Raw genomic sequence first — 21,158 nt, forward strand, 5'->3', positions numbered from 1 at the left:
ACTACAACTCCCGGCGTGCACTGCTCTGCGGCAGCCACTGCCCATCGCCTACAACTCCCGGTTCCCCCTCACCGCTCTTAAAGGCCCTCGCCTTAGTCCTGCTGCAGGACCTACAGGTGGCCTCCAGGGGGAGCCCGTGAGCCGTCCAATCAGAGGCGGCGGGCCGCGTTTCCATAGCCACAGTAACTAGAACAGCATACCCCTTGCTGTTCAGTCGACCTTACGGGACAGACTAGAAATGCCCCATACGGTTTCCAAGGAGCGGCTGGTGGATTCGAACTGCTGACCTTTTGGTTAGCAGCCAAACGCGTAACCACTGCGCCACCAGGGCCCCAAATGACCAGCATAGTAGCTCAGAAAGAATAAAGGATTATGATCACAAAGGGTGACGTAGCAATAATAGCAAAAACGTGTGCGGCACCTTATACCTTGAAAAGCGCCTTTTCCATGCTCTTTTTTGTTCTTTTTCATGACAAAAGAGCGCTCACTAATAACTTTTGGTTAGCACCTACTACGTGCCGTTAGTACTGTCTTTAGTTGCGGTGGAATCCATTCCCGACACATGGCGACTCCATGTGCACGGAGTTAGAACTGCACGCCAAGGGTCTTCGAAGCTGAGACCTTTCGGAACCAGATTGCCAGGCCTCACTTCGGAGGTGCCTCTGAGTTGGTTCAACCACCAACCTTTCTGCTAGCAGTCCAGTCCTCCAGCACTTAACCCTTTGCGTCATCCAGGGACTCCACCGTTAGTGTTAGATGCCTTATATACCGCATAATACAGTAGTACCTGCCATGTGGAAACCCTGGTGGCATAGTGGTTAAGTGCTACGGCTGCTAACCAAAGGGTCGGCAGTTTGAATCTGCCAGGCGCTCCTTGGAAACTCTAGGGGGCAGTTCTACTCTGTCCTGTAGGGTCGCTATGAGTCGGAATCAACTTGACGGCACTGGGTTACCTGTCATGCAGAGAAATGGTGCTATTTCAGTGAGCTACAAGCACATAAAGGGTTTTGGCTCAGAAGGCAATCAATAAATAATCATTGCCAGTCCATTATGTATGAAAATCGCTGTCTCTTACCTAGCAGCAACTATGTGGTAAGTGCTTTAAAATCAACCCCAGGAAGTGCCAAAACCAAGCCCACTGTGGTGGAGTAAACTCCAGTTCATAGCGACCCTGTAGGACAGAGTAAAACTGCCCCATAGGGTTTCCAAAGCTGTAAATCTTTGGAAACAGGCTGCCAGATCTTTCTCCTCACCCACTCACCCCCCACGCACCCCACCCCCCACCCACCCCGAGCTGCTGGTGGGTTCCAGCTGCTGACATTTTGGTTGGCAGCTGAGTGCTTTACTGCACCAGAGCTCCTCAAACTAAGACATAGGGTCTGTTATTCTCCCCATTTTACTGAGGAAATTGGGGACCCAGAGAGGTTAAATGGCTTATCCAAGGTCACTCAGCTAATAAACAAGGGAATTGAACCCAAGTCTGGCTGCTGTCAAAGATCTAATACACTAAGTTATATGTTATCTAGCCTATCTTGGTCAAAGGATTCAGAAACAAAGGACCCTAGACATTTTAAGTTCAGTGAACAGGCTCCCAGGCCTGTTACCTACTTCCCTACTCACTGGAGTGAGGAAACCAAGACGACTGCCTTCACAGCCCCCCTCCTCACCCCACCCCATCCCTATACACACACAGACTTTTGGGGTCACATTTCAAAGCCTGGAAAGGCATTAATAGCTTGCACTCTTAAGAGAGAAAAGGAAAGAACTCTAGTGTTCTCCTTTCCACTACTGTGGCCTGGGAAAAGTCCCTTCTCCCTCCAGTCCTCGGTTTCAAAGAACCTTTCCACCCCAAACAGCTCAGATCCTTGGTTGTGGGTTTGTGGAAACCATTGCTGTGGCTTCCCAAGGCCGGGAATGGGGTAGGAGCGTGGGTCAGGCCAACATCTCTCCCACTGGTCAGGAATTAGCTGTTTATCTCCCCGACTGGTCTGTGAGCTCCTGGAGAGCAGGGACTGGGTTTTAGTATTTGTTGTAACCCTTGCTCCTGGCATAATCTGGAATATCCCAGGTACTAAATAAATACTTCATGAATGAATGTTTCCACTTTTCATGTAAGAAAAGGTACTTCCTTCCACCCCAGGGCCCCCTGAGAGACAGAAAAAAGAGTCATAAAAGTTTATTATATGAAAGAAAAACATGGTTTCTGTACATCTATTTACAGAACAGATAGTTATTTACAGCAAGATGGAGGCCTTGATGGTGGTGGTGGGATGAGGAGCAGATGCCTGGAGAGGTGTGAGAAGGTGTGAGGAGCCTCCCATGGCTCAATGACAGGGAACCTCGGCAGGAAGGGGAGAAGCAGAGCTGGTGGGAGGAACAGGAGTTCCGGTTCTTCCTGAAGGGAGACTTGGTGAGCTTGTAGCAGGTGGGACAGAGCCCAGCCTCCATGCAGGGCCCTGGAGGAGCAAGGGAGATCCTGGAGTTGAACCCAGAACATTCTCGGGCTGATCACAGTGTCCCTGGGGTGCTGTGAAAGGCGGTGCCCCTCTCTGCCCCTGATGCTGCCCGCAGCTGCAGAGGAGGAAGGTCCCTGGAGGTCACAGCTCGCTGGAGCGGACAGCAGGCTCCAGTTTGTGGGACAGGGCAGTGAGGACCTTGTCGAACTTCTCATAGCGTCGGGCCTGGCTGCTGCTGGCACCCTGGCTGCCCCAGAGGAGGCGCATCTGGAACTCGGTACTGAACACCTCCAGGAGCTCCGGCCTGGCTTGGAACCCTGCAGGGCGAGGGCACAGAGGTCAGGGCACCACCGCCATCCTGCCCTGAGCCACTGTACCCTCAGGGCTCCACTCCTGGGGACCTCCCCCCAGCTCCATCAGGAGTTCCCAGAAGGTTTGTTGAATGAACATAACTGCATAGTTTAGCTTCTACTCTCTGACCTAAAAGAGAAGCCCTGGTGGTACAGTGGTTAAGCACTCAGCTGCTAACCACAAGATTGGAGCTTCAAACCCACCAGCCACTCCTCAGGAGAAAAGACCTGGTGATCTGTTGCCGTACAGACTACAGCCTAGGAAACGCTATGGGGCAGCTCTACTCTGTCTTATAGTTGAAATTGACTCAAGGGCAAAGGGTTTGTTTTGGTTATGGTTTTCTCTGACCTACTATTCAGAATAGAATTTAAAAGTGACTAGAAAATTTAAATATTAATAATGTGTCTGAGATCTTGGGTGATTTTTCTTTTTTTTTTTTTTGTATGTTCCTATGAATTGTGATTTTTTTCCTAAAAAACACGTATGAATGGTGTAATTAAATGTAAAAAAAATTTTTTTTCTGAAAAGAAAAAGGCAGGAAAATGTACACCAGATGACTTCTTGATAATTATATTGTGTTTTTTTTTTTTTATCTTGTGTTTGCTCAGCTATAATTTCCAATTTGCCTACAGTGAGTTTTATGACTTAAGTATTGCTTAGGACAGTAAAAGATTATATGAAGCCATTTTGTCTCTCTCTGGTCCTTCCATGAAGGGAGTTTTACCTTTTGACTAGACTGTGAGCTCCCTGAAGGCACGGTAGGGTCTGTCTCAGCACCAGGACCTCAGGCCAAATTGCTTTGCAGACAACCTTGTAAAGTAGGCCTGCTAAAATGCCCACTTCACAGATGAGGAAACTGAGGCTCAGAGAAACTAAGACACAGCAAAAGTGCCCTTTGATTGATCTCTGTGTCCTACGCTAGCAGGGTGCCTGCCATCAATAAATGCTTGTTGAACTAATGAGTGAATGAAGAGAAAGGATGAGAAAACAGTGACAGGAGACAGGGCAGGAAAGAGAGGGATGGGGAGAAATGTGTGGATATTTGGAGAAAAGGGGAGCAGCAAGTCAGGTGGAGGGAGGCCCAAGTCACAAGGTCAGTGACTGTCTTCCTCCCTCTTCCTGCACCTGCCCCATGCAACCTGTCACTCACCCTGCAGCTTGACCTCGGCGTTGGTATGGTACAGGCCGCCGTGGTGCGCCACGGTGCGGGCAGCCTCCAGGTGGGCCAGCACCACCTCCACACCGTGCTCTGTGCTGCCCCAGGGCTCAGGACCCTCGGCTGGGGCCGAGTCACACTCCAGCAGTGTGATGAGCGGCAGCACATGAGGAAACGTGGTATTGCTCAGGGGTGGGCCTTCTGCAGGGAGGGAGACAGCAGGCACTGAGAGACCCTCGAGGGCCAAATGTTCGCTGCAGTCCTAGAAACTGAGGTGCAGGAGGGAAAGGAGCCCACCTGAGGTCCTAGAGAGGGCCTCCAGCACTCCTGACTCCTGGGACAAACCCTTCCCTACAGATTTCCCCATGGAAGCAGCAGTCAAGAAATCAAATGGCGTATTGCATTGGCAAATCTACTGCAAAAGTCCTCTTTAAAGTGTTAAAAAACAAGATGTCACTTTGAGGATGAAGGTGCGCCTGACCCAAGCCACGGTATTTTCCATAGCCTCATATGCACGTGAAAGCTGGACAATGTATAAGGAAGACGGAAGAATCGATGCCTTTGAATTATGATTTTGTTGAATATTGAATACGCCATGGATTGCCAGAAGAACAAACAAATCTCTTAGAAGTGTAGCTAGAATGCTCCTTAGAAGCAAGGGTGGCGGGACTTCATCTCGTGTACTTTGTTTGGACATTTTACCTGGAGGAACCAGTCCCTGGAGGACATCATGCTTGGTAAAGTAGAGGGTCAGCGAAAAAGAGGAAGACCCTCAATGAGATGGCTGACAGTGGCTGCAACAATGGGCTCAAGCCTAACAGTGATTGTGAGGATGGCACAGGACCAGGCGTGTTTCATACTCTTGTACACTGGGTTGCTATGAGTCAGAACCGACTTGACGGCACCTAACAGCAACAACAACAGATTCCCCCAGCTGAACCCATAGCCCCAGCCACTGACTGCAGCCTTGGCCCAGCCCTGACTCAGCTTACACATTTGCCAGATACAGGAAGTGGGCTAAGGGAGAACAGCTTGCACAGGGCTCAGTCAAGCCCTCATCATCTACACTGGGAGCATATTTGCTGGCCCGAGAGGGCTGAAACCTGTGGGATGGCTGTCCAAGGTCACACAGCAACGTTGGGGAAGTACCTTTGCCCTCATTGAGGCTCTTGAGAAATGGCTTGAGCTTCTTCTCATACAGGATGGCGCCCTCTGTGTGTCGCTGCCGCAGGGTCACCCATGTCTGCTCCAGCCGGGCAATCTGGAGAGACCAGACTGTGAGCAACCAGCCAGGAAGGGGGCCAACAGGGGCCACTGGCCACAGGCAACTCCACTGAGTGGAAAGCCGGCATACGAATCATAATAATTCTTGTCGCCATTCACGCACCAACCAGAGTGCTGACTGCTTTTCATATGTACCTCATGAAGCCCTCACAACAACCCATTTTACAGATTAGGAAACTAAGGCTCACAGGACTGGCTTGACTTGCTCCAAGTCTTTTGGACAATAAGTAGTAGAGCTGGGAGCTGCAGCCAGGACACTGTCTCTGGGATCCTGTTATTTGTTAGGCATAGGAAAGTCAGTATGGTGTGGATAAGGCTGAAGCTCAAGTAAAACACTCGCTCAAATTCTAACTCTTTCAGCTTCTTACAGTGTGGCCTTAGGCAAGTTACCGGTCTGCCTCAATTTCTCCGTGTATAAAACGGGGACAATAAAAACACCTACCTCATAAAGTGTTTGGAGGGATCAGTGCTTGTAAGGCGCTTAGTGTAGCAGCTAGTACATGACAAATGCTCACTAAAGACAGCCGTTTTATTTTTACGCTTTAAACTCATAGTGCTCCACACTCATTTGACAGATGGGAGAACTGACGGCCAGAGAAGGGAAAGGACTTGGTCACCCTCTCAGGGCAGGTCAGCAGTTGAGCTCGGGTTGCCCAGTTGCCCTTTCACCCATGCTCCCCAGAAAATCACAAAGTTCTTCCTAATTCGATACACAGCCACCGCAAAGGAACGTATCTCAGGGCTGTTCAAGACAGTCTGCCGGATGCCCTGCTCTACGTGGGCCCTTCAGTACCTGAGCCATCTCCAGGGCGCCCATGACAGCGGCGAAGCTGAACATGTTGCCCATGGTCCCCCGCAGCTCGGCCGCCAGCTGGATGGTCTTGTGCAGCAGAGCCGCCCGCTCCTCGGCGGAGCCTGTGCAGCCCAGGATGTCCACGGCCAGCATGATGGACATGGTGTGGAACCTGTCAGAGCGCCGAGTCAGAGGGGGCGGGGCCGAGGGGGTGTCTGCCCCTGCTTGTTGTTGGGCGGAGCAGAGCCAGAAGTCAAGGGGGTGTGAGCAGTCAGGGAGATTTGGGGGCGTGGCCAGAGGATGGCTTAGCGGTTTACGATTGGTCTGTACGAGTCAGAGGCGGGGCCAGGGTACCGCGCGCGTCAGACTGAGGGGCTCGTGATCGTTCGTGGAATTCAGCAGGCAGAACTGTTTAAGAATGAGCGACGAGAACACAGAACTGAGGGGCGGGGAGATGGCTGATGGGCTGTGATTGGTCAAGGGGACGCAAAAGACGAATACGGAGATAAATGACTCAAGCTTTGAGAAACCAGGGTCGCTACTGTTTAATATTGAGAAGCTGTGATTGGTCACTGGGATTAGGGGGCGTGGCCAGCGCCCTGGTGGAGCCCGGCTGAGAAACTTGATTGGCCAACCAGGCACAACAAAAGGGGAGTGAGGTAGCCTGCGTGGGTTCCCTGCGGTTCCCCACGTGCTGGTGCTTGCCTTACCTTTCCAGCAGGTCTAATCGTAGCTGCCGGCCATGGGGGAGAGTGAGCAACTCCATGCCCCAGCGGACTCCCATTAGGGTCTGCATCTCCTTGGTAACGCCTAGTATCCTAGCAACCTGCAAGGACGCCCAGAGGGTTGATTAATTTCCTGTCAGGGATGGCCCAAGCTATCTGGGAGTCAAAGAGCTTTATCTTGGAGGACAACCTGGAAGGCCCGGTTTGAATCCCAGCTCTGCTGCTAACGCTCTGAGCAAGAATTCTGCCTCTCTTGAGTAAGCCACAGTTTCCCCATCTGTAAAATGGGGGATAAATGGGAAAATGCCCAGAGGTAATTGGCATGTTAGTTACTCAGTTAAGGTTAAGGACCAAGGCATCCTTATTCCAGAGGGCAAACATGAGGCCCAGGGAGAGAAAGGGCTCACGAAGCAACATCTCTACCCTGTGTCTTTTCTTGTTTCCCAGGCTCTGAGGACATTGGGACCAGGAAATCAGTACCCCCAAGCTTCAGAGGAAGAAACTGAGGCACAGAGCGAGTTGGGATCCTTAGATGACCAAAGACTCACAAAAAGGCACAGGCTTTGACAATGTATGGGCCAAAAAAAAAAGGTAATGGTTTTTTCCTTATTTTTCCACTAGGGGGCGTGAAATGGGCAGTCAGCCCTTTCATATTCCCCGGACCAGCCAGCCGAATTTCTTTCAGCAGCTTCATTACGGGAAGTCCGAGTTAGTGCCCCAAGTGTCCCAGGGAGCTAGACACCAAGACTGCCCAGTTCCTGTGCTAAACTGACACCTGGAGGGAACATCTTGTTATTTGCTTTTTTAAAGGAGAAAATGGAGGCCAAAAGAGGCCAAGTGACCAGCCTAGAGTCACATAGCAGGTGAAGGACAGCCATGAAGCTAGAATCCAGGCGCTGTCTCTATACTTGGGGAATGTGGAGGCCAGCCCCTCATCGCTCTGACCCCTGTCCCAAGATCAGAGGACAGGTACTGCACGCATCCAGCACCTACCAGGCAGTCAACCTTGGTGACGTGCTGGGCCAGCGTCCGGGCGTCCACCTCTGCCAGCAGCTCTTTAACTTTGCGCAGGAGGCCCACCTCTAGTGGCCGGTTGTCCTTGGGGATCAGAAGTGACTGGAAGGTGGCTGGGTTGAAGGAAGAGGTGGCTTCCACAACGGGGACTGTGAAGGCCCTGCCCCAGTCCCCGTCGGGAGCTCCATTTTCTGACAGTTCCTTTAGCTTTTCCCCACAGCTCCTAGCCTGCCGGCTGGAGGCCTCAGCTGCTGCCCACTCACGGCTGCCACGCATGGGAGGCTGGAGCTGGCAGTAATGGCCAGAGTCCGGGTCGCTGTAGCTGCTGAGTGACGGGGATGGAGAGGCCTTGCAGAGGCTATGGGAGGGGCTGGCATGAGGGCCCTTGTCCAACTCCCCAAGAGGCTTTGGGGCACTTCCGGGGCACAGCTGAGGCTCGCTGGAGCGGCGGGTGACAGGAGAGGCAGGCAGCGCTGTGGCAGAGGGGGCCGCAGGGGCTGCATGGACACGGGTCACTGCAGAGAGAGAGGAGAAGAAGACTGGTTACAGGGGCTCCCCGCCAGTGAGCTCACCACCCTCTCCCCAAAGGGCAGGCTTCACCCTACAGGGGAATGCCCCTGACACCCACACAGGGCAGAGGCTGGGCCTAGAAGACTCTGGCAAACTGACCAGCCCTTGGTGATACTCTGAAATAACGAGACCCCCAGAGTTAGCATACCAGAGGCCTAAGATTGCCGAAGCCCTTGAGGAACCACTGAATGGCCTAAAGGAATTTCCAGCGATTCAGAGAAACTAAGCACTTGCTGGAGATCATTGTGCCACATGGAATTATTTTTCAAAGAATTAGTAGTAATGATTTATTGAATACGCATTGTGTGCCAGGGGCTTGTTACATGCTGGAGATATACTGGTCAATAGCGGTAAAACCATCATCAAAAATCAGAGGTGCCATTTATTGAGTTCTTGCTGTCTTCTCTGCACATTAGTCCATTTAATCCTTTTAACATGTCTGTGAAGTAAATGGAAACCCTGGTGGTGCAGTAGCTAAGAGCTACAGCTGCTAACCAACAGGTTGGCAGTTCAAATCTACCAGGTGCTCCTTGGAAACCCTATGGGGCAGTTCTGCTCTCTCCTGTAGGGTCGCTATGAGTCAGAATCGACTCGACGGCAATGGATTTGGTGAAGTAAGTACTTTTATGATCCTCACCGTACAGATCAGAAAACTAAGGCTCAGAGAGGTGAACTGACCTGCCCAAAGTCACACAGCCAGCAAGTGGTGGAGCTGGGATTTAAAACCAGGTGTTAAGTCCTGACTCCTGAGTTATTTTATTACCCCACAATTACTTAGAAATTATAATTTCAGGCAAGTGCGTTTATAGTCAGGGGTGTTGTTTTGAAGGCATGTTGTAGTTTTAACCGAGTTGATGGCCCTACATTTAGGGAAGGATTTGTGACGACATGTACAGACAGCAACACTCCAGCAGAAGCCTCTCCAGGCAAAGGTTCCTCCTGGGACTGCCCCTCTCTCACCACACTTTGCCTGCCATGGGGACAATATGGCTGCTTGAAAACCTCCCTCTCTCCCACAAGAAATGAGCTAGTGGCATGTTTCCACAATAGAAACTTTACATTAAAAAAAGAAAAGAAAAGCACAGCCCAGTTGATTTTGTTTGAGCCAGCCACTTGGAACCATGGAGCTAAGTCACTGGAGTTCCAGCCAAAGCAGGGCCCAGCACAGAGCCTACACTCAGGAAGAGCTCGAGCAATGGGAGCTGAGTATTACTGCATGGGTGAAATGCACAGCATCTGAGGGTAGGCCCAGCAACACATGGGCCACTACCAGACATCACTGCATCCTGGACAACACATTTCACGCAAAGTGCCTGGTATCCAAAAGGGACTTAACAAATCATTGTTGAACGAACAAGCCACGGATGGGTTGACATTGGTAGTTCCACTGGCAGATTTTGAGTGTAAATTCTTCTAGGGCATTGCAAAGTTGTGTCACAAGAGAGGCAAAAACACAAATAATCGTATGCTGGCTAACAGAAGTCATCAAAGACAGTACACATGTGTGCACACACAGTATACCTGAATGCCCCCGCCCTGCCCCTCCCCCCTCCCTGGGCCATACCGGTACTGTAGGCAGGGGAGCTGGGGCTCTCGGAGATGGGGGACATGGGCGAGTGCAGGTCTGGGATCTGATCCATGCTGAGGGCACAGTTGCGGATGGATTCCCGGGGGTGGGGCAGTGATGCACTGTGGAGCAGACACCTTCATGAGCATGGAGCCTGGGGGGCAGGGTCCTCAGCCAGCCCCGGTGACCCCTCCCCCCCCCACTTCTATCCTCAGTCCCTTGAACTGCAGAGCCAGAAAGGATTGGGTTTATCAAGTCCTACCTTTCAATTGACAGGTAAAACAAAACTGAAACCCAGAGGAGGAAGGACTTAACAGGTCACACAGCAAGTCAGGAGAAGAGGTGGGAACTCAGGCCTTGACTCCCCAGCAGGACTTTGGCCAGCACCTTCCAATCTTTGCTTTCACTCGCCTGGTGTCTGTTTAGTACCTTCAACATATCCTGCTCTCTTTCTCCACCCCTACCCAGCATTTCCCTCCTACAAGGCTGAGATTAGCCTAAGAGGCCAGGCTTGGGGACCCCACGCTGAGCTATGGCTTCTCAGGCCCCTCTGTGTCCCTCCTGCCCCTAGAAGGAGAAGGGAGAGGGATCAGGATACAGGCCAGAACCCCCACTAGCCCATATGGTGCTTTCGTGCAAATTAGTAAATTACATCCATCCTCTGGTGCCCCCAGCTTGCTGAACCCCCAGTTTGATGAACAGAGGGTGGGCTGGATTTCAGTTCCCTTTTGCCCCTGGGGCCAGAATCCCTCGTGCAGTCTACAACCTGCAGAACTATTTCCTTCCCTGAAAACTTTGCCCTCAGCTTGGAGAACTGTGTGGGGTCAGGGGCTAGACAGTGGTTGGGGAGCCTGAGGGAACAAGCTGGCCAGCCTGGCCTCTCCTCACTGCTTCTACACCATGCTCAGGATACCTTGGACACACACGACTGTGGCTCCGGTGCCATCACAGCCTCTGGTTCCGAACCACAGACCAAGTGGCTGCTGGGCACAGAATATCCATCAATTCCTCAGCTGGCAGCCCCCAGCCCAGGCCCAGGGAGAGGGGGCTGTGGGGGTCTAACCAGGTGCTGGTGGCATAAGTCACCAGGTCTCTTTGCAAACAGTGCGGGAGACCATAGCAACTAGGGGCACAGACTTTGGAGTCAGCAGACCTGGGTTTGCATCCTGGTGCTACCACTCTCCAGCAAGTGGCTTCCCTCTCCAAGCCTGTTTCCTTATCTATAAAGCGGGGATAGGACCTACCTCTCAGGGGGAAGTGGGAGTCGGTAAGATCAGACACAGAAAGCACTAAGCACAGGGCCAGGCACACAGTAGGGCCTCAGGACAGATCAGCTGCTGAGGCTTTTCCTGAGATCCTAAGCCCTGGTCTTACTCTGCAACTGGGAGTTCTTAAAATGTTGCTGAAAACATTCCATTCCCTGTGCAGAGGTTAATACACTGCAGAGGCCTCTGCTCTGATGCCCACCCTGGCCCAGCTGGGTAGGGTGGAGAGGAATGGCAGTGGGGGGCGGGGTCCAAGTCCCATCCCTAGGACAGGACAGCAGCCAGAGATGCTCCTAAGCCAGAGAAGGCTGCTTGAGTGAGAGCTGTTTATAGGTAGGAACGTGAGAGAGAGAAGTGACAGGGCTAAAGACACTCTATGTAGCACTTCCTGACCTTGATCCTGTTCTTTCCTGCACAGAGGTTCCAGGAGAACAACTTCACCCCATTCCGTGTGAACAGTGCCTTCCCTTTCTCACCAGTGCTCTTATTACCAACACCCCCCATTTGACCAGCAGGGAGAATTGAGGCCTTGTGCAGGGTCCTGGCTTACCTGGTGGGGCAGCCATCACCGCGGGTGAGCTTGTCAGCAGTTAGCCCATCAGTCATGGTGACACTGCGCCGCTTCATGTGGCTGCCCTTGCCCGAGGGGCTGGCGGGGCTGGCAGCCTTGCCGCCACCCTGGCTCAGGCCATAGCTGGCCTCGAGGTAGCGCAGTGGAAAGGTGCGGTTGACAGGGCAGTAGATGATGGCGCCACTCTGCTCTGACACGGCTTTGCGGCTGCCCACATGATAGCGTACAAGGGCAGGCACGTGATCGAAGCTCTCCTGCTCGAACAGGTACTGGATGTGCGTGTAGCTCTCACCCGCCTTCACCACCACCTTGTTGATCTTGAAGTGCAAGGCCTGGTTGCGCCAGCGGCATGTGAGCACATAGTCACCCAAGCTGGTGAGCGAGTCCCGGATGAGGAAGTCACCGTTGCGCTGCACCAGGGTCTCGGAGACCTACGAGGGGGCACAGTAAGGCTGGAGTAGAAGAGGGGCAGGGGAGCCCAGGGATCCAGGCCTGGGGGACAAAGTGAAGAGACATCTGAAGCTTGAGGGGGACACAGTGACCCAGATTCAGAGGCACCTCAGCCCAGGGTCTGGGGCACAGAGGCTCAGGAATGGAAGGACATCAACACCCTAGAATGGAAGTGACAAGGACTTGAGTCCTAGGGAAGTCTGAGGGTCTCTGTGATCTGAGACCCAAGTCTCAGACCCACTCCTTCTGGGGCTCCCACTGGGCAGAGTGAATTTCACAGCCTCATTTTTCCAATCACCCAGGACTCTGGCTATCTTGGGCCTTTGCATCCTCAAGCTGTTCTCTCGGCCTAGTGTGCCCTTCCCGCCCCACCCATCTAGTGAGCTCCTCTCCATCTCTCAAAGGCCTCCCTCTACCAGACCAAGCTGCTCCCTCCCTGGGGCCCCCTCCCCAGGCTCACCTGCGCTCATACAGGGTGCTCCATTCTTGAACTTCTCACACCAGCCCCTCGCTGCCTGCCTGCTGTCAGATCCCACCCTGGGCCACAAGCCCTCTATGGAAGCCACCAAATTTTTTTTATCTCTGTGTCCTTGGTGCCCAACACGAGGCTTGGCACAGAGTTTGTACTTGACAAGGATTTGCAGTGTGAATGAAAGAGGGAAGAGGTGTGATCCATCAGCCCAAGTGTGTGCCTGAGAAGTCCCCTCAGCCCAGAAACTCAACTTTGCCAAAACTGAGTAGCCTAAGGACTGATACTTACTAACCAAACACAAGAGGATAATACATAGACCAGTAACAACAACAATACAGAGGCCAATATTCATTTCAGCTTATGTGTCAGCCATCATGTTAAGCACCTTACATGCGTTATTTCATTTAATTCTCACAGCAAATCTTTGAGTTAGGTACTGTTTGTATGCCCATTTTATGGATGAGGAAATTGAGGCTCAGAGAGTTGAAGTGACTTACTCAAGGTCACACAATCAGTAAATGGCAGAGCTAGACATCGTCCCAGTTCACTTTGATTGAACCTGCCAAGCAATATGCCAGAGCCTTTTGGTAGCTGGAGCCACGGCTGGGGCCAGCCAAGGCAGTAGGTGGAAGGTCATTCTGAGGTACCGATTCAGGGCCCACTCACCTCACGGGGAATGCGGCCATGATACCAGGCATGGCTGCGGAGATCTGTGCTGCTGAGTTTGAGTTCCTCTTCTAACTCCTTGTGTAGTTTCTCTGGTGATGAGTCCAGAATGTACTTCTCCTTGGAGAACTGGGTGGGAGACAGCGAGAGTTGGTACCCAATCAGAAGCTTCCTTCTTTTTCCCCTCACAACCTTGTTCCCTCAAGAACTCCTTCCATCTTAGGATTCTGGGAACACTGAGGCACAGGTGCCAGAAGACCCTCACTCAGGGGGCTTGCTGGAACCTTGCACTCCTGGCTTCCTAGACCACTATAAAAAAAAAAAAAAAAACCCATTGCAATTGAGTCAATACTGACTCATAGCTACCCTATAGGACAGAGTAGAACTGCCCCATAGAGTTTCTGAGGAGCACCTGGTGCATTTGAACTGCCAACCTTTTGGTTAGCAGCTGTAGCACTTAACCACTACACCACCAGGGTTTCCTCCTAGACCAGCAGGACTAAAGAAACCTCAATTCATTCTACCAAACAGTGCCCGCAATGTGCCAGGCCCCATGCTATGTGCCAGGGTAGATACAGCAATAAATAAACCTAGACCTTCAAGGAACACCCCAGTCTAAGGGGAGGCAAAAGTTGGCGTGAGCTTCTGAGCAGACTGAGGTCAGCACCACAGCACTGGACAGCGGCAGAGAAGAGCCAGGTCAATTTAGAACAGAGAAGATGAAGTCTAGGAGGTGGAGGGGTCAGTGAAGACTTCCTGGAGGAGGTGGCAATAACACTCACTATTTTTTTTAAGCACCAGGGACACCAAGACTTTAGCTGATCTTGAAAGTGGGGTCAGGAGGTATTTCTAGTTGGACAGGCAGGCAAGGCAACAGATACCGCAGGCAGAGGCATGGGCTGCCTGGGCAAGGATACATTCTGGGAAGGTGAATTATACAGTTAAGGCTGGGGGAGAGCCACTATAAACAGGGCCACAGAGGCCTTCACATACAGACAAATGCCATCTGGGTTGTCATTTACAATTCCCCCATCCCTTGCCCCTTGCCATCTCAAGCAATCCTTGTCAGATGGGGTAATTGAAGCCCAGCAGGGAAACCCAAGGTCACCCACTAGAGATAACGCCCAGGACTATACCCATCCTCCTCCCCAAGAGGGGATGTTTCTAGTTTCCTGGTTCCTGTGGCCTAGGGGTTAGAGGCTGACAAACCCCAGGGGCCCTAAGGGCAGGGGCAGTGGAAGGAGGCCCCACTGCCAGCTAGCCCCCCACTATGGAGCCCAGCCCAATCATAGCTGTGCCAAGTGAGTTCTCTGTGCCTCAGTTTCCTCCTCTGTGCAATGGAGTGGTGTGCCCTGCTTAGCCTGCCTCACAGGCCTCTTTATGAGGAGAGGTTTCTATAGATGGAGAAGCACTTCGCAAATTAAGGCACCCATGCAGCTGGGAGGGATCAGTAGTGTTAGATGACAACCAGTATGGTAGTGCCCAGCTGGACCTAGGCTTGAGTACTGCCCCACAAGCTGTGTGGCCTTGAGCAAATGACTTTGCCTCTCTGAGCCTCAGCTTCCTCATCTGTACAAAGGGTATGACGACAGAACCTGCCTCACAGCATTGCCAAGATGAAAGGAGAGACAGCTCCAGAGCACTGCCCTAGCACACAAATGCCCTTGTCCCTGTGAGAAGGTGAGACATTCTTTCCCCTCCATTCTTCCAACTCCAGGCCCCAAAGATTTGCTCAGCCTTGGCCAAATCCCATCTGGGTGCCCCAGGACAGAAAGATTCCAGGGCTGGCCAGGAGGCAGGACAGATCAGGGGTTAGGGGGCTAACTTCAGCCCAAGTAGCTCTCTCTAGGGCTCCCTGCTCCTCAGAGTCCAAGGGTCCTCTGGTCTACTCCCTGTCTCCTCATCTGTTCCACTGATCTCAGATGCTAATTTGGCAGCTCCATCCTTCACCCCTCTGCTCTCACGCTGCCTCAGTTTATACTCCAATCTACACTGCTTCCAAGACACCCTGGTTCCCGGCTTCAGAGAAATCTAGAATCTCTGACTCCATTCATTCAACCACATGGACTAAGACCCACTCTGATCCAGGTCCTCTGCCATAGGCCAGGACCCCAAGGTGACCAGGACAGGTGGACCCTGGCCTGAGGGAGCCCATGTGCAGGAGCAGGACAGACACTGACAAGCAATTCCAGGTTTTGGTGTGTTCTGAGGAATCCAGGGAGCTCTGGGACCAGATGAGAACTCCCTTCTTCCCTCTACCCCCATCTGGTTGGTGCAGGGTCAGGGAGGTCTTCTCTAAAAAGATGATGTTTCCACTGAGGCCTGAAGGAGGATTGGCTCAGCCAAGTAAAAGCATCAGGGTGGAGATAGCGGGAGAGCAGGGAAGAGCTTGTGGGAAGACAGTGGTAAAGTCTGGGCCCTGCAGGCAGAGCCAAGGGCTGAGTGGAAGGGGGAGGATGGGTTAGAAGCTTTAAAGGAGCTGGGGAGGAGGGGTAGCAGGGACAGGTGTGGCAGGGCCTTGAGGCTGCCTGGGGCCTTGGCGTTTACCCAGATGGCTCCAGCAGAGTCACAGAAGGTTCTTTTAAGTGTTGGGGCAGAGTTTGATCTGCTGTGTGGAGTGCTTTCCAAGCCATGGCAGGGCAGGGTAGGGCGTGGGGATAGAGAATGGGGGGGAGGGCATTTAGATTGCCATTGACTGGGAAGAGGATGGAAGGGTCAGAGAGGACTCCCAGGTTGAGATCCTGGGAGGGGCAATGGGACATTCTCTGAGGTGGACAAAGCTGGGGCAGGAGCACCTTGGCAGTGGGCCCATGAAAATTTGAGCTGTGAGGGGCCTGCAGGGCTCTGGGACAGATGGTGGAGGTGAGGATGCGTAAAGGCGCTCAGGGGGGTGATCAGAGGAGAGGTAGGGCTTGGGATCCAGAGTCTGACCATCCTCTACCCATTGCAGAAAGAGATGGGGGCGGGGAGCAGGGAGACCTCTGCTGGGCTATTTGGGCCTTCTCAGATACCTACACTTCTCCAAGAGGTCCCCTATTCTTGGGAGTCCCTGGCCTTCCTCCTCACACCCACTGGGTCTCCTCACCTCTCACACTACACCAAGCCTGGGTAGGGGAGAGTGGGGGGTCACAGGGGAAAAGGGGACCAATACCCTAGCTTCTGGGTCCCTCTCCTTGACAAAGAACATGCATCTGAGAACCTCCACCAGATCCACAGCTAGGGACATGGGGCAGAAAAGGGGAGAGGGCTGTGTGGAAAAGAGCTTGGCCCCAAGACTGCCACCGTGTGACCTTGAGACAGTCACTCTCCCTCTCTGAGCTAGGTAACCTCATCTATTAAAGAGGAGGAGAGATTTGGGCTCCTCTTTTCCAGCACTAATTAATGATCAGAAAGAATCGGAGGGGGGCGGGGGGGGGACCAGCTTGGTCCCTGACACAGTCCAGAGCATCTGTCTGAGGACTAAGAGGATGGGAAACCCCACGGTCCCTGTGCCCTCCTCTTCAACCTCGCCCGAGGGTCCCCAGCTCCCAGGAGTGCGGTGGGGGGGGGGTTGGGGCGCTAATGCAGCATCCCTGAGCTCGGCGCACTGCTATTGGCCAGAGATGATCTCACCGCCTCCCGGCCTGCGCGCGCCTGATTGGCCGGTGTGGGGATGCTGCGCTCCGCCGGCGCGGCCGTCATTCAGGCGGGCTCCGAGCTTGTGTGTGAGCCCCGGGAGCACAGAGGTGACGCGCCCGGCGTCCCCCAGGGGGCTCGCGAGGCAAACGCGCCTAGACCCTAGGTCAAGGTCTTAACCCCTTCCCACCGCCCTGCGCCCAGCATCCTCCCTCTAGCCCCCATGGCATCCCAAATCCAAGCAAAACCATCCCTAGAGGATGCTCCGCAGAGAGGCGGGGTCCGGGTCTTCCCCTCCACCCCCTTCTGTTTAACCCTTTCACTGCCACGGCGCCGTTCCGCACTGCCCAGCCAGCTGGGTTGCCGGACCTGTGCCCCAGGAGTGCCCGAGCCCACCTAGAGGGCAGGGGGGTTGAGGGCGCTGTGGTTCCACTCCTAGCACCCGTGGCATCCCCTCAGGTTGCCGCCCCCCACTCAGCCTTCAGACTCCAGCCCAAAGACGCCGGTACAATGGGGAGCCCGGCTGCCCAGGTCAGCTGCAGGGGCCCGAGTGCTCGCTGGAGGACCGGCAGGATGCCGGGGACCCCATCTCCCCGTACCCAGTGCCCCAGCGCAGCTCCCGCCTGCGACGGAGGCAGTACCGGAACGGCATCCCCAGCACCCCCTCTCCGAGTCCTGGGAATGGCAACTGGACCCTCAGCCCGCGGAGCTTCTGAGTGCCCAGAGGTGAAGCTGGGGGCGACCCCGCCCCCTCCCTCAGCCCGCTGCCCGCCTAGGACCGACCCTGTCAGGCGCCGCGGGGTTGCAGCTCCCCTGCCCTCGGTCCCCCGGCGGAATGGCCAGGGGTCCCAGCCCGGCGCGCCCGGCAGTGGCAGAGCCGCACGCTCACCTGCACCTGTACGAAGGAGCCGCGGTAGAAGCAGCAGGCGGCGGCCGACAGGGCGCTCCACAGGCTGCAACGCTCTGTCATGGTGGGGCCGGGAGGCCGGGGCTGGGACGGCGCGGGGGACCGGCGGCCGCGGGGCAGGGGCGCGGGACCGACCGGGCTGGGCACCGGCTGCGCGTGCCTCTTGGCGGCGCGATTACCTCATCGCCTTGTCAGGGGAGGAGCGGGGAGGCGGGGCGGGGAGACCCCACCCTCCAGCCGGCCAGGGGAGGGGAGGGGGCCATTGTTCCTCCCTCCGCCCGCCCCGCTCCCCGCCCCTCGCCCCCAGGGCTCCAGCCCCGCGCGCTCCGGCTGCCCCGACGCGGTGGGCGCAGAGAGAAGGACCTGCTAAGGGGAGGCGACTTGGGGGCCGGTGTGATAAGGTGGGAACCCCTGGGTCGGCGGGGTTGGGGTCCTGCCTCCCCCACTCCCTGCGCCCCTCACTGACCAGGAAAGGGGAGAGACTTTGAATTAAATCACATCTAAAGCTGGAAAAATCCCTGTATGTGTTCGACCAAATCCTTTGTGGCCTCAAGAAATCTCCCAGAGCCCAAGGTTTCTCATCTCTGATATGGTATCAGAGACTCTCTGCTGGGAATCTCGAGATGTTCGTCCGACAGACTAGGGGTACAGAGAGCCAGTAAGCTCAATGGTTAGGGAAGCCGACCTGGGTTCAACTCTTGGCCTCTTCCCTAACTAGCAGAGCCCCACCCCCACGCCAGCCTCTTCTCTTGGAGCCCCAATTTACTCATTTGGGAAATGCATCTGGAAAATGCAGCTAATAATTATGCTGACCTCACAGAACTCTTGTGGGCACTGGCTGGGCTGAAGCATGTAAGCTGGCAGGCATAAAGTAAGTGCTCAATAAATGCATGCTATTATTTTCAGGCTTAGTGTCTTAGAATCTGGATTTTTTTTTGTCCGAGAATCATATGCTCTTCAATGCAAAGGGAGTTGTCCTGACTCTGCATCAGTATGGTGGAAGTTCAAATTCTTCTGATAGGCTGTGTGTCCTCAGGCAGCTGAGTCCACCTTTCTGGGCCTCAGCTTTTGTTTTTCTTTTGCTTTTTTCTGTAAATACATCTGAAGCTCTGAGCATGGAGCCTGGAATTTTAGGGCCTTGGAATTCTAGAATCCTTGTCTTAGAATCAAATGATTGATTCTCACATCATGATGTGAGAACGCTGAAGTTCTGGATTCTTCAGAGATGAGAATCTCAGAGGATGAATGGACTTTCGGGAACTGTGCATTGATTCCAACTGCTGTCTGAGGCTTGAAACTAAAACAAGGACTTCATCCTTTGGGGGATTGCTTGAATCAGTTTCAGTGATATTAGTTCTTTCATAACGTTTAAAGAAGCTACATTTTTTAAACCCATAAACTAAAGGAAAAAAATATAAAGCTAACAGTCTTCACAGAGATCTCACTACCATCAGTGATGGGACTCTCACTACCTTGCCAGGCAATTGGGATTTGTGAGGTATTGAAATATGCCCCCATGTGTTCCGCCTATTGTCTTTGGTGCTGGTTCTCCCTGGGGCCTCCCTCTCCCTATGGTGTAAGGATTCTGAATGAGGAGACAGGGCCTGGATTCCAGGAGCAGCTCCTGCCTGACTTGCTGCAGCCTTGGGCTATACTCCCTGGGCTCCCCCAGCTTGCTTTCTGCCTTTGCCCGCACTCTTACCTCTGCCTGGACCAATCTCCCACCCATCCTCACTTATCCTTGACTCCTTTCCAACTTTTCATTCAGAGAGAGGATGTCAGTGAATGTTCCCAGTCAACTACAATGGTCTGGCTTCAATGCCTCCTCCTCCAGAAAGTCTTCCTTGATCTTCCCTCTCCCCAGGTGAGTCATTCCCTACATCTGGAGCCTTTATGATGTGGGGGAGAGCAGCTCTGAGCACTCCACACCCAGCCTCATTACTAGTCACTTACAGTTTTACAGGCAGCATCTCAGGATAACGGAATGTTCCTGGGGTCAGGAGCCAGGCCAGCCTGCCCTATTCCAGGCCTAGCTCCCTCATTCATGGCCACAGGCTAATTGAGCCCATAGCAACCCTGCATTGGAGGTGCTGCTGTTATTCCCATTTCACATCGGTGAGCACTGCAGCACAGAGAGATGACGCACATACCCAAAGTCACACAGCAAGTACATGGCAGATCTGGAACTAAATTTGCAAAACACAAGGCCAAGCCATTGTGTGATTCTGCCCTGGCCCCGCATGGCTTGGTGCTCCTTGACCTCTGCTGTGTACTCAGTCCTCAGCATGGGCCTGGCTCGGGGTAGGGGGGAATGGGGAGGTGGAAGGGTGGGGGGTGTTCCTAGTGTGGAAAGGCCAAGGGCTTTGTACATGGTCTTGTCATCAGAAAAAATTGGTCTGCAATCCCAACTCTGGCCCATAGTGGCTGTGTGACTGTGGACAAGTCATTGCACTTTTCTGAGTTTCCCATCTGTAAATGGGTTTAAAAGCCTTCAATGTTCATTGACAGAGAAAGAAGTCAAAAACCTCCTTCACATAAAGAGCTCAAGACTGTCTCTCCTCCAGTGCCCAGCAGCCAGCAGAGGGCTCTGCATACAGCGTTGTTGGGTGCTGTCGAGTAGATTCCGACTCATAGCGACCTTCTATGACAGAGCAGAACTGCCCCATAGGGTTCCCTAGGCTATAATCTTTACGGGAGCAGATGGCCAGGTCTTTTCTCCCACAAAGCCACTGGTGAGTTTGAACTGCTGACCTTTTGGTTAGCCACTGAGTGCTTAACCACTGCACCACCAGGGCTCCTCCTGCACATGATAAGATAGACACTCAAAATGTGACAAGACTATTGTTATCATTGTTATTTCAAAGCTGATTTTTCAACATTCCCACTGCCAAGGAAAAATTAAGCTTTCAATAAATGTGAGCTGTGCTCATTATCTGTTGATAAAGAACTGAGTCATCCTTTCCTGCTCCCAAGTCCCAGCACCCAGCACATGGTAGATGCTCAAAGACTGGGTGGGATTCAAGGGTCACAGCCTCTGCATGGTGACACCCTTGGGTGGAGTGGAGTCTGATGGTGACAAGCATTGGGATGCCCTGAGTTTGGTGCCATGAGAGAATGATCACAGGTGTGGGGAGAAGGTGCTCAGGGTAGAACCAGACCCCAAGCACTGCCCAAGTCTGTAGACTCTCTCCTCCTGGGAAGAGGCAGTGAAGTCTGGCTCCTAACAGGGTTCCCAAAAAAGGGAGGAGCTCTGAGCCCTTCAGTGTTCCCAGATGAAACCCGACTCCAGGCCCTGC

The 21,158-nt window shown here is 53.4% G+C and overlaps 1 protein-coding gene across 5 annotated transcripts in view; it reads right to left on the bottom strand.

Moving 5' to 3' along the window:
- Positions 1-2,160: 2,160 nt before the first annotated feature.
- Positions 2,161-21,158, bottom strand: part of SH2D3C (SH2 domain containing 3C) — a 33,735-nt gene continuing 14,737 nt past the window's right edge. For 2 of the 5 annotated variants that reach the window (XM_049897114.1, XM_049897117.1), the window contains 9 exons: positions 13,341-13,469; positions 11,732-12,183; positions 9,914-10,038; positions 7,759-8,294; positions 6,751-6,866; positions 6,041-6,212; positions 5,113-5,224; positions 3,958-4,164; positions 2,161-2,773 (listed from right to left, as the gene is read on the bottom strand). In XM_049897114.1, the coding sequence (XP_049753071.1) occupies positions 2,598-2,773; positions 3,958-4,164; positions 5,113-5,224; positions 6,041-6,212; positions 6,751-6,866; positions 7,759-8,294; positions 9,914-10,038; positions 11,732-12,183; positions 13,341-13,469 (2,025 nt within the window). In that variant the 3' untranslated portion in view covers positions 2,161-2,597. Of the gene's footprint in view, positions 2,774-3,957; positions 4,233-5,112; positions 5,225-6,040; positions 6,213-6,750; positions 6,867-7,758; positions 8,295-9,913; positions 10,039-11,731; positions 12,184-13,340; positions 13,470-17,844; positions 21,157-21,158 lie in introns of those variants that run through there. The other 3 variants (XM_049897118.1, XM_049897115.1, XM_049897116.1) reach the window with 3 other exon arrangements.

This window comes from Elephas maximus, chromosome 9 (genome assembly GCF_024166365.1).
Source record: "Elephas maximus indicus isolate mEleMax1 chromosome 9, mEleMax1 primary haplotype, whole genome shotgun sequence".
Taxonomy (NCBI): domain Eukaryota; kingdom Metazoa; phylum Chordata; class Mammalia; order Proboscidea; family Elephantidae; genus Elephas; species Elephas maximus.